Here is an 11,928-nt window from a genome sequence, read left to right as displayed (position 1 = left end):
GCATAAAAAACAGTTACTGATGTCCTTAGTCTTAATGACCCATGCCGTCACCATATTTGGTATTGGTATAAATAAAGAAAGAAAAGCCCCCAAAACTTTAAAATAAAAACATGTAAAGTTAAGGACCTGCTTGTTTGAAAGTCAATTTTAGGCTATGCTAAAATGTGGTCACATCAATATTAAAGGTAACCAATATTTTGATAAGAGAACTAAGATCTTATCTTACCAATTTTTTAAAGGTATTGCTAAAATTTTTGGCATCAAACGAGTTGCCTGTCAATTTTTTTCAAACTTGTGTAAACTTGCTCATATTTTGACTTGATATAAAAAATAAAAAGCAGCCAAAAGTTAATGGTCAATCCTGCCCTTGGACCATTGTACATGCTGGGAATAAAATAAACAGCCAAAAAGGCGATCTTATCCTTGACGATGGCACCAAGGGTAAATCCGGGAAACCCCCTGGGGGCTCGAGTCCCCTTCAAAAACCTCTGCCTAAAAAAAACGAGGCGTAGAGCAATTTCTCCCCTTCCTGTCTCGACAGTCGACATTTCTTGCGACCTCGCCCCTGTCCCCGTCTCCGTTCCTCCCTCCCGACTCCGGTCTAGTGTTCTCACAGGAGAGCGAGAGAAGCAAGCAAGCGGGCGAGCGAGAAACTGAAGCAGAGAACAAGCCGGTGGACCAAGAATTCGGTGCCGAAGCGGGGGCGCAGGAGAGGAGAGCGCGTCACGTTTGATCTGGGTGAGCACCGGCTTGCTCCGTGCTATCATTTGCGTCGCTGTTTCTTTTGGGTTTCCGGTGGGTTGTGGCGGCGTAGAGCCGCGGAAAGTTCGATCTTGGGAAGTTTTGACCTCCATCCATAGTTTTGTATGGAGCGGCGGTTTTGGTTTAGGGATTTTGTCGAATTCTTTTTTTTGTTTCGTTCGTCGCACGTGGCCGCAATCTGCTTCCCTGCCTCGTCCTGTGTAGGAAGTTGGTTTGGTTTTGGCTATCGTTCGTTTCAAATGAAATCTAATGTGGAAAGGGATTTTCTTTCCTCCTGATAAACAAATTTGGTGCTGCTTTTGCAATCTTCTTCAGAACTTTCCAATCTTGCATTCCCATTCACTCTTTTGCCGTAAACATTCTGATCTGTAGTTGCTGCATTCTCGTACAGAACACTGGGCCTGTTTGGTCCTTTCTGTTTCCTCCAACCAAGGACGGGGTACATTGTTCTATCTATATGCACATCGCGCTATTTCGTTTCAGTTTGGTCAATTTTAGGATGTGTTCTTTCACTGTTGCTCTGTTCGTTTCATGCAATAAATCGACTACCGGTTTAGATTCAGACATTCAGTTTCATCTTTGGGCACGTTACTTCTATATTCGTTGAGATTTTTGCATGCCAGATGTGTACTATTCTTCCTCTGCATTTCTACTTTTATAGCGATGGAAATCCAGAAAAGGTGATTACTGTAGCCATGTACACTATACCTATTGCCATCAGCTTTTTCTCCACTGGTTAGAACATTCTATTTTCCAAGGTTACAGTGTGTGATGTGTCTGATTCACTGATTGTGATTATAAAGCCCAAGATTTCGCCCCAATTAGCTGACCATGCCAAGTAGTTATACTTCTGCAGAGCAGCTTTGGAGTTGTTACAGGTGTAAGCTCTGGCGCTGCTGGATGCAAGCAGATTTGTTTTTTTTATATAAATTGCTCGAAATTAACAAGCCGTGCTTAACACCGTGTTGCAACTGACAGCAGCAGTTCAACCCGGCTCGGATGGGGTCATGGATCATGTTCCCGTGTCTGCTTTGCAATAGAGTGTTCAGTAGGTCATCTCTTGGCTGAATAGGTCTCGCAAATTTTTTCTGGATCCTGGACCCCTCTGGATTGGGATGCCAAGTACTATGTGTCTGGAGGCCTGCAGAGTTTTATTGTGGTTGATGGCCTTGTTTACTTCCCAAAAAATTTTGCAAAATTTTTCATATTCCCCGTCACATCGAATCTTTAGACGCATATATGGTCTATTAAATATAGGCGAAAATAAAAACTAATTGCACAGTTTGGTTGAAATTGACGAGACGAATCTTTTGAGTCTAGTTAGTGCATGATTGGACAATATTTGTCAAATACAAACGAAAATACTACAGTACCTGTTTTGTAAAATTTTTTTGAACTAAACAAGGCCTAAGAACGGGGTAGGACTGAACTGAGGGAGTGGTTGCATCATGCTGATGGAGTGTGGTGTGGTAGTGGAACTGTAGTGGTGGTCCTGGTATTTCCATTCTTATGTTTTCGTGGAAGGGCGAGTGGACCATCCTGTTGTTTGATTAGTTCCTTTTGGAATGGATATTGTGGGCCTCAACCGAAGTAAATATGCTTGTGTTTTGGATCTTTGGAGATGGGATGAGCTGGACCTGAGGACTTGTTGAAGACTTTAGTTGTTTTTTTGAGGGAAGAAGACTTTAGTTGTAGTTGTAGAAAAGCATCCTTGTTTCTCATACCTCAATAAGGTCTCTGCAAAGGTGTAGTCTACAGTTGCTTGCCTATCATCTTTTTTCTTGTTGACACTGTTGTGCTGGAATGAAGTTACTGTGCTTGATATGAATTGGATTTTCCTTCTCCTTGTCAATACAATCAGCTGGGTTATATATTGCATCTGTTTTTTACTACTCTTTGTGCAGTCTGTCTTTCGTCACCTAAGCTTCTGTGTCGATATTATCCGTATTTACTCGCTTCAAAGTTCAGATTCCTGATGCAAGAATCGATGAACTTAGTCAGTCCACTCAATGTATGCAATTAAACTATTCCAATTTACTACGATGTAGTGTGCAATTTTGTGAACATTTTTGTGTTTTATACATCATAAGGAAATTATTTGATATGATTATTGCAAAGATACACTTCCATGAAATTGGATTGTTAATCAATGAGTTGACATATATCCATTTCTCCTTTTATATGGTTGTTTATATATGGTTGTTTATAGTAGGTATGTTACGAGTGTTCCAAGATTAATGCATTATCTTTGATAGTGTACCAAAATTGGTAGTTGACATCGAGGTTGGCTGATGTACTCGGTTTATTCTTTCACAGGAATTCATTCTGTACAGTGCTAGCTACTTTGATACAAAGGCCTCAACAAGTTAGCCTGAGACAAGAGCACTGGAACCATGGTTTCAAAATCATATTCAAATCTGCTAGAGATGACCTCTGGAGATGGATTTGACTTTCGACAACCTTTTAAGTCTCTTCCTCGTGTTGTAACTTCTCCTGGCATTATATCTGATCCTGATTGGGATACAATAAGTGATGGTGATTCAGTTGGTTCAGCATCTTCTACCGAGAGGAAAATAATTGTTGCCAACTTTCTTCCTCTGAACTGTACAAGAGATGATACTGGGAAGCTGTCCTTCTCATTGGATCATGATGCACTACTCATGCAACTTAAAGATGGTTTTTCAAATGAGACTGATGCTGTGTATGTGGGCAGTTTGAAAGTTCAGGTAGATCCCAGTGAGCAGGACCAAGTTGCACAGAAGCTTCTTAGAGAATATCGATGCATACCTACTTTTCTCCCATCTGACCTGCAGCAGCAGTTCTATCATGGCTTCTGTAAACAACAATTATGGCCACTTTTTCATTATATGCTTCCAATTTGCCTAGACAAGGGTGAGCTATTTGATCGCAACCTATTTCAAGCCTATGTCCGAGCCAACAAACTTTTTGCAGATAAAGTTATGGAAGCAATCAATACAGATGATGATTGTGTTTGGGTTCATGATTATCATCTCATGCTGCTCCCTACATTCTTGAGGAAGAGGTTACACCGAATAAAAATTGGTTTCTTCCTTCACAGCCCTTTTCCCTCCTCAGAAATCTACAGGACTCTGCCTGTAAGGGATGAAATCCTGAAGTCACTGCTTAATGCTGATCTCATTGGTTTCCAAACATTTGACTATGCTCGCCACTTCCTATCTTGCTGTAGCAGATTGCTAGGCCTGCATTATGAGTCAAAACGTGGTTACATTGGAATAGAGTATTTTGGCCGAACAGTCAGTCTGAAGATCCTTTCTGTGGGTGTCCATGTTGGTCGTCTTGAATCTGTCTTAAAGTTGCCTGCTACAATCAGTAAGGTTCAAGAAATTGAACAAAGGTATAAAGGCAAGATACTCATGTTAGGTGTAGATGACATGGACATCTTCAAGGGAATAAGTCTGAAATTGCTTGGACTGGAGCTTCTTCTGGATAGAAACCCAAAGCTTAGAGAGAAGGTTGTCCTTGTACAAATCATCAATCCAGCAAGAAGCACAGGGAAGGACGTGCAAGAAGCTATTACAGAAGCTGTATCTGTGGCTAAAAGGATTAATACAAAGTATGGTTCTTCAAGTTACAAGCCTGTCGTCCTAATTGATCACCGCATACCATTTTATGAAAAGATTGCATTCTATGCTGCGTCTGATTGTTGTATTGTAAATGCTGTGAGGGATGGCATGAACTTAGTACCATATGAGTATACTGTTTGTCGACAGGGAAATGAGGAGATTGATAAACTCAGAGGTCTTGACAAAGACACCCATCACACAAGCACACTTATTGTTTCGGAGTTTGTGGGTTGCTCCCCATCTCTTAGTGGTGCTTTCAGGGTAAATCCTTGGAGTGTTGATGATGTGGCAGATGCCTTGTGCCGTGCAACTGATTTGACTGAATCTGAGAAAAGGCTGCGGCATGAAAAGCACTATCGCTATGTCAGTACTCATGATGTTGCTTACTGGGCACGCAGCTTTGCTCAAGATCTGGAAAGAGCATGCAAAGATCATTACAGCCGAAGGTGTTGGGCTATTGGGTTTGGTCTGAATTTTAGAGTTATTGCTCTTTCTCCTGGCTTCAGAAAGCTGTCTTTGGAGCACTTTGTTTCTTCTTATAACAAGGCTTCTAGAAGAGCAATATTTCTTGATTACGACGGCACACTTGTGGCTCAGTCATCAATCAACAAAGCTCCAAGTGAAGAAGTCATATCCATTCTTAACACCTTATGCAATGATCCAAAGAATGTTGTATTTATAGTAAGTGGACGAGGACGTGATTCCCTTGATGAGTGGTTTTCTCCATGTGAGAAGCTTGGTGTAGCTGCAGAACATGGCTATTTTATCAGGTATGCCAGTCAAAAGCTATCTCATTATTGTTTACACAGACACCATTGTATCCTTTTCTCAGGATGTGATGAACTATATATGTATGTGTTTTCAGATGGAGCAAGGAAGCTGCATGGGAGTCAAGCTATTCAAGTCCGCAGCAAGAATGGAAGCACATTGCTGAACCTATCATGCAGGTATACACAGAGACAACAGATGGATCTTCAATCGAGTCAAAGGAAAGCGCTCTAGTATGGCACTATTTGGATGCAGACCATGATTTTGGTTCCTTCCAAGCCAAGGAGCTACAAGATCATCTTGAGAGGGTGCTATCAAATGAGCCTGTTGTTGTAAAGTGTGGTCATTATATTGTAGAAGTGAAACCGCAGGTATATTCCCTTTGACGTCATAAAGAGTATCATTTCACTTTCCTATTGGTTACATGCCGCAGTAACTGAACAACTTTACTCATGCAGGGAGTTAGCAAGGGTCTTGCTGTCAACAAGCTGATTCACACACTGGTCAAGAATGGGAAGGCACCGGATTTCCTGATGTGCGTTGGCAATGACAGATCTGATGAGGACATGTTTGAATGCATCAACGGTATGACCTCCAATGATGCCATATCACCCACAGCACCAGAGGTGTTTGCCTGTTCAGTTGGTCAGAAGCCCAGCAAAGCAAAGTATTACGTGGACGACACCAGTGAAGTAATCAGATTGCTCAAGAATGTAACCCGCGTCTCATCGCAGCGGGAGGACGTCAATGCCAGCCATGGTCGTGTGACCTTCAGGGACGTACTCGACTACGTGGACTAGCCACCACCAGTTAGTTACCTGAAATTATTAGCTGCGAAGCATGTAAATTCCACTGTCTTTTGTCTCTCAATGGTTCATTCTAGGAGGGTGTGTTAATGCAGAATTCTAGTGTAGCCAGCATGAATCGTCACCATTACATGAACAGCGGAAATGTGAGCTGAAGTTCGCTGTTTCGATGTTCAGGTGATGTGTGTGTGTAGCCGTGTAGGCAATTTTGGTTGGGAAGGGGAAGCTGTTGCTTGGGGTTCGCAGTGTGAAAGCGAGCCTCTTATTGACAGTAAATTGGTTGTCTGAATCTATTCTCCTGCTGCTATATTGATGATTGTGTTGGTTCTAAAATTTATCTGTGGGTGAAAGCTCACTATTTAGTGCCCTACTCTTAACATCTGCTATAGTGCATCGATTCATGGGCTTCTTTTTCACCAAGAAAAGAACGTTCTTCGTTCATCACTTGGAAATACGATTGCGATAGGCTCAACAGCACATTTTTTTATCCTCTCTTGCTTCCTCCAATTCTCTAAGGGTTCATGTTTTAGTCTGTCAGATTGCACGATTGCCAGCGCTCTGCTCGAATTAATGGTGCTTGATGATTTGCCAACAAGGGCATTGCTGCAGATTTTATTCGAAAGGTGCTCGATGATCTGACAAATGCCAACTAGGAAATTGCTGTAAAATTTGTGCTTCATTGGTCTCTTCCTTCCCGCACTGGTGCAGAAAGTCTAAATTACAGTATTTGTTTACAATGGATAACTGCATGAATTTTTTATTTTGTTTCTCTAGCTGCTCCCTTCATGTCTTGTTTAGATGGTGAAAAATTTTGGGTTTGGCTACTGTAACATTTTTGTTTCTTATTTGGTAATTATTATCTAATCATGGACTAGCTTCATGCATACGTCTAAAGTTTTGATATAATAGGAAATCTTGAATTTTTTGGGAAACTAAACAAGGCTGAAAAGCATTGAGGCCCCTAATGAGTTTCGGTGATTAATGACAATGTTGATTACTATGACTAACGTGTGTTTTGCAGAGGCAAAGTCATTAGTGTTAGGTCATGGTAATGGAGATCGATGGACTAGAAGGTTCATGCCTACTTAATGGTGGAAATCGTTTCGGTTTTCAAAGGATGGTTGGACATCGTCGGGACTAGACTAGGTCTAAGTGCCATATGGTGAAGAAGGGCACTTAGAGTAGTTTAGGTCTTTGTTTTTCCTTTGACCGTACTATTAAGAGGGGCATTGAATGAGTAGCTTGATCTAGGCAAGGCTTTAGGTTTAGGTGTGGTGCACACTTGGTAAACCTAGAACTAGGCAGCTCCAAGAAAGTCCTTATATCGAAAGGAACAAACTTCGTTTTGGAAAGATTACGTTTCGACGAAGTTTAGGTGCCTATGTAGGCACCGGACACAGCACCAGACGCTATGTGAGTGTGTCCGGTGAGGTTGACTCGAGTCAGAGTGACTGGGTGCCTAGGGTTAGACACCGGACGCTCGCACCGAACTCACCAGGAAGCGTCCGGTCCTATACCCAGGGAGGTCTGTAGTAGACCAGGGCACCAGACGCTAGCACCGGACTCGTCGGGGAGCGTCCGGTCCTAAACCCAAGGAGGGTGTAAATTCACCCTCACACCGGACCCTCTGAGGGAGCGTTCGGTGCACTGTCAGAGCAAGTACAGTTAGCCGTTAATGTATCACCGGACGCTCGATGCAGTGCGTCCGATGCAATATTATCAGCGTCTGGTGCTCCCGTTTTCAGTATAAAACGGTTGGCCGGCCCATGGACTTGATGGAGAGTATTTATACTCCTCCACCTCGTCCATGGAAGGTCTCTTGCCCATTTGATCAGTTGAGAATCACCTTGTGGTGCAAGAGAGAAGCAAGACCCTAGAAAGGATTGAGAATTGAGAGATTTCTTGAGTGAATCATTCTCTAGTTGAGTTCCAAGAGTCAAGTGTGCATCCACCACTCTCTAGTGCCTTGATTGGGTCAAGTGAGAGTCCATTGCTTGTTACTCTTGGTGATCGCCATCACCTAGACGGTTCGGTAGTGATTGGAGGCACGAAGACCGCCCAGAGTTCTTGTGGATGGCTCGTGTCAAGCTTGTGAGCGGTTGTGGGCGATTCACCGCGACAGAGTGTCGAAGAATCAGCCTGTAGAGAGCATTTGGTCCTTGCGCGGACCAAAGGGGGAGCAAGACCCTTGCGCGGGTGCTCCAACGAGGACTAGTGGGGAGTGGCGACTCTCCGATACCTCGGCAAAACATCGCCGCGTCTTTCTTGCTCTCCTCCTTTACTTTCTAGCATTTACTTTGTGTAATTACTTTGTGCTTTTATATTCCTAGAATTGCCATGCTAGAATAGGATTGGAACTAGGTTGCAAAACATGTTTATCCGGTAGCTCTCTAGATCACACTAGGCACAAGGGGTTGAATTAGAGCTTATAGGTTGCTTAAATTTTTAGAGAAACCCAATTCACCCCCCTCTTAGGCATCTTGATCCTTTCAATTGGTATCAGAGTCTAGTGCTCATTATTTAGGCTTCACCGCCTAGAGAAAGATGTCTAACGGGGATGGACCGCCACCCATGTTCGATGGCGATGACTTCCCGTTTTGAAAAATATGGATGGAGTCATAACTCGAGGCATGTGGCTCGAAGTGCCTAAAAGCCACGACCGAAGGGTTTACCCCTCCGGAAAAAGACACCGCTCTTACTCCACAAGAGCAAGAAAACGAGAAGTGGAATGCTAAGGCCAAAACCCACATTTTTAGAGGCCTTTGTAAAGAGGTGTTTAACCGCGTAAGGAACCACAAAACCGCCCATGAGCTATGGAAGGAACTTTGTGCGCTCCATGAGGGATCAAAGAGTGAGCGTGAGGAGCGATTTCATTGAACAAACTCAATACATTTGAAATGCTTCCAAAGAAAATGCTAATGAAATGTATTTATGCTTGAATGTCATTGTAGAAGAGCTAAATGGACTTGGGCTCAATCAAATGAGTCCGACGGATGTACCAAGGAAGATACTATGTGTCCTCCCCAATGAAAAATATGGGCACATAGTCACTATGCTTCATCAAGGCGATCTCTCCACCGCCACACCAATGTCCATCTTGGGGAAGATCAACGCTTATGAGATGTACATGCACATGAACCCCCAAGATAGCTCTTCATCGGCCAAGAAGGAGAAGAAGGACTTGGCCCTCAAGGCTTCTCACAAGGGCAAAACAAAGAAGATTGAAGTTGAGTCATCAACTTCAAGTGATGATGATGCATCCATTGTCCTCTTGGTGAGAAGAATGAAGGGTCGATATGGCGGACTAGAGGGGAGGGTGAATAGTCCTTTCTAAAAACTTTAACACGCCGGCTAACCGAAACAAGTGCAGAATTAAAACTATCAGTCTAGCCAAGACTACACCCCTCTATCTAAGTTCTCTAGCACCTTGAAAAGATCCTAAACAAGCAAGCAAGGTGCTACCTTAGCAAGAGCTCACCTAACCAAATCTAGAAGCAAGGTCACACAAACCTATGCAACTAGTACTTTGCAAACCGGGGGAGCTCCTACACAAACTAGTGAGGCAAAGCGCACAAAGCCTAAGCTCACTAGCAAGCTCAATAACAAGGCAACCAATGCCAAATTAGAGAGCGCAAATTACTTAGCTACATAAACTAAGCAATGTGACTAACAAGGTTACACAAACCAAATTAGTCACGCAAGAGAACTACTTCTAGCTACACAAGCAAGAAGGTAACTAGCAAGCTACACAAGCTAACTAATTAGGAGAGCAACTACACAAGCACAAGTATATGAATGTAAGCACAAGCTTGTGTTAGGGACTTGCAAACCAACGGGAAGAACAATGTTGACACGATGATTTTCTCCCGAGGTTCACTTGGTTGCCACCAAGCTACGTCCCCGTTGAGACAAGCTCCAAGGTTGCCGCCGGTCCTCTTGCTAGTGGTGACCCACAAGTCACACTCTCCCACGTGGAGTGCTTACCACAAGCTCTAGCACTTGACTCGGCCGGACCAGTTGTCGCTCTTCACGTCTCGCTCAACTAGAGTTGCTCTTCGCGATCCCCGCGGGGTGAGCACCGTACCCCTCACAATCTCTTCTCCGGAGCACCGCACAATCTCCTTGCGTGCTTTGACGGAGTCACAAGCCACCAAGCCGTCTAGGAGGTGGCAACTTCCAAAAGTAACAAGCACCACTGGCTTGCAACACGAACACCTAGTGCCACTCGATGCAATCTCTCAATGCAACGCACTAGAATCACTCACTCGCTATTGATTCGCACTCTTGCAAGCACAAGTGAGTTAGAGGCTTTATTAGCACTCCCCAAGCATGGACACTAAGTCCCAAGGGTGCTCAGCACTAGCCAAGGCCGGCCACCACTTCTATTTATACCCCCAAGGGCTAAACTAGCCGTTGCTCCTCCACTAGGCAAAACACGAGGGCACCGGACGCTCACAGGGAGCCACCGAACGCTCCACCCCCAGCGTCCGGTGCTCAGGCGTTAGGCACGTGTCACTAGCCGTTTAAACTCGACCGTTGCCGCCAACGGCTACTGCGCACGCATGCATGCACAGCACCACCGGACGCTCTACTGCGTCACACCGGACGCGTCCGGTGCACACCGGACCCGTGTGCAGAGAGCTTAGCAAACTCGCAAGGTCACCGGATGCGAGCCACCGGACACACCCTGAGCGTCCGGTGCTCACCGGACTCAAACACAGGGAGGGTCACCAAACCGCCCGCACACCGGACGCTGAGCACCGGACTCACTCCGGTGCGTCCGGTGCACTCTGCACACCTGCGCCACTGACTGATACCACACCGGACGCTTTGGACCAGCTTCCGGTGCTGCCAACACCAGCATCCGGTGAGTATTTCTCAGTGAGAAACACTCCCACGACTTCTCCAAATTTCCCACCGGCGCAATAGAAAATAAGCACTTAATTTTCTCAAAAGCGCCGAATCCCGCCTCGCAACCGGAACTCCACCTCCTTTGTAAAGTGTGCCAACACCAACAAGTGTACACCACCATGTGCAAGTGTGTTAGCATTTTCACAAATATTTTCCCGAAGGAGTTAGCCTCTCAACTTGCCACGCCACTCGATCCTAACACGTATGCAAAGTTAGATCGCTCAAGTGGCACTAGATGACCGATATGCAAACAAGTTTGCCCCTCTTGATAGTATGGCCATCTATCCTAAATCCGGTCATAAACTTCTCTACACACCTATGACCAGTGAAATGGAAATGCCCTAGGTTATACCTTTGCCTTACGCTTTCCATTCCATCTCCTCCAATGTTGATGCAACACATGCACCAACCAATCACCAAATGATATGATCCACTTCATATCATCACGTGACCGTATTGGTTCATTGATCTTGACCTCACTTGCTCTTCACCGTTGCCTCGGTCCATCGGCGCCAAGTCTTGCTCAAGCTTCACCGTCACACGCGGTCCCTCGCTTCAAAGCCTCCGACTTGCCCTTCACTCTTGCAACCGGTCCATCAAGCTAAGCCTCATCTTGATCTTCTCCACCTTGGTCACATTACTCCATGTCATGTCTCATATGCAATGAGCTCCTTCATCATCACATCATCACCTATGGACTAATCTCCTGTGTATCTCACATAAACACTATTAGTCCACCTAAGTTGTCACTCAATTACCAAAACCAAACAAGGACCTTTCAAAGAACCACCAAGATGTTGAAGAAGCTCAACAAGAATGGAGTCAACTTTGACTCCAAGAAGAAGAAGAAGTTCTTCACAAGTAGCAAGAGGAAGCCTATCTCTGAGATGGATTGCTACAATTGTGGTGATCTTGGTCATCTTGCTCACCAATGTCCCAAGCCCAAGAAGGACAAGTACAAGAAGAAGAACAAAGAGCAAGATGATTCAAGTGATGATGAGAAGAACGACAAGAAGCAATACAAGAAGAAAGGTGATAAGAAGGAGTACCACAAGAAGAAGAATGGCAAGGCTTAC

The 11,928-nt window shown here is 44.5% G+C and overlaps 1 protein-coding gene across 2 annotated transcripts; it reads left to right on the top strand.

Annotated features, from left to right (window-relative positions):
• Positions 505-6,278, top strand: LOC8075095 (probable alpha,alpha-trehalose-phosphate synthase [UDP-forming] 9). 2 transcript variants are annotated; one of them, XM_002445441.2, is made up of 4 exons: positions 505-738; positions 3,079-5,137; positions 5,233-5,506; positions 5,594-6,278. In XM_002445441.2, the coding sequence occupies exons 2-4, from the start codon at positions 3,156-3,158 to the stop codon at positions 5,933-5,935; spliced, it is 2,598 nt and encodes an 865-aa protein (XP_002445486.1). In that variant the 5' UTR covers positions 505-738; positions 3,079-3,155; the 3' UTR covers positions 5,936-6,278. The 2 variants fall into 2 exon arrangements, with proteins under 2 accessions (XP_002445486.1, XP_021320441.1); XM_021464766.1 differs by lacking the exon at positions 505-738 and adding an exon at positions 775-1,442 and having other exon boundaries at positions 5,594-6,252.

Source organism: Sorghum bicolor, chromosome 7, assembly GCF_000003195.3.
Source record: "Sorghum bicolor cultivar BTx623 chromosome 7, Sorghum_bicolor_NCBIv3, whole genome shotgun sequence".
Taxonomy (NCBI): Eukaryota; Viridiplantae; Streptophyta; class Magnoliopsida; order Poales; family Poaceae; genus Sorghum; species Sorghum bicolor.
The sequence above is the reverse complement of the archived record's forward strand: the minus strand, read 5'-3'. Positions and strand labels throughout refer to the sequence as shown.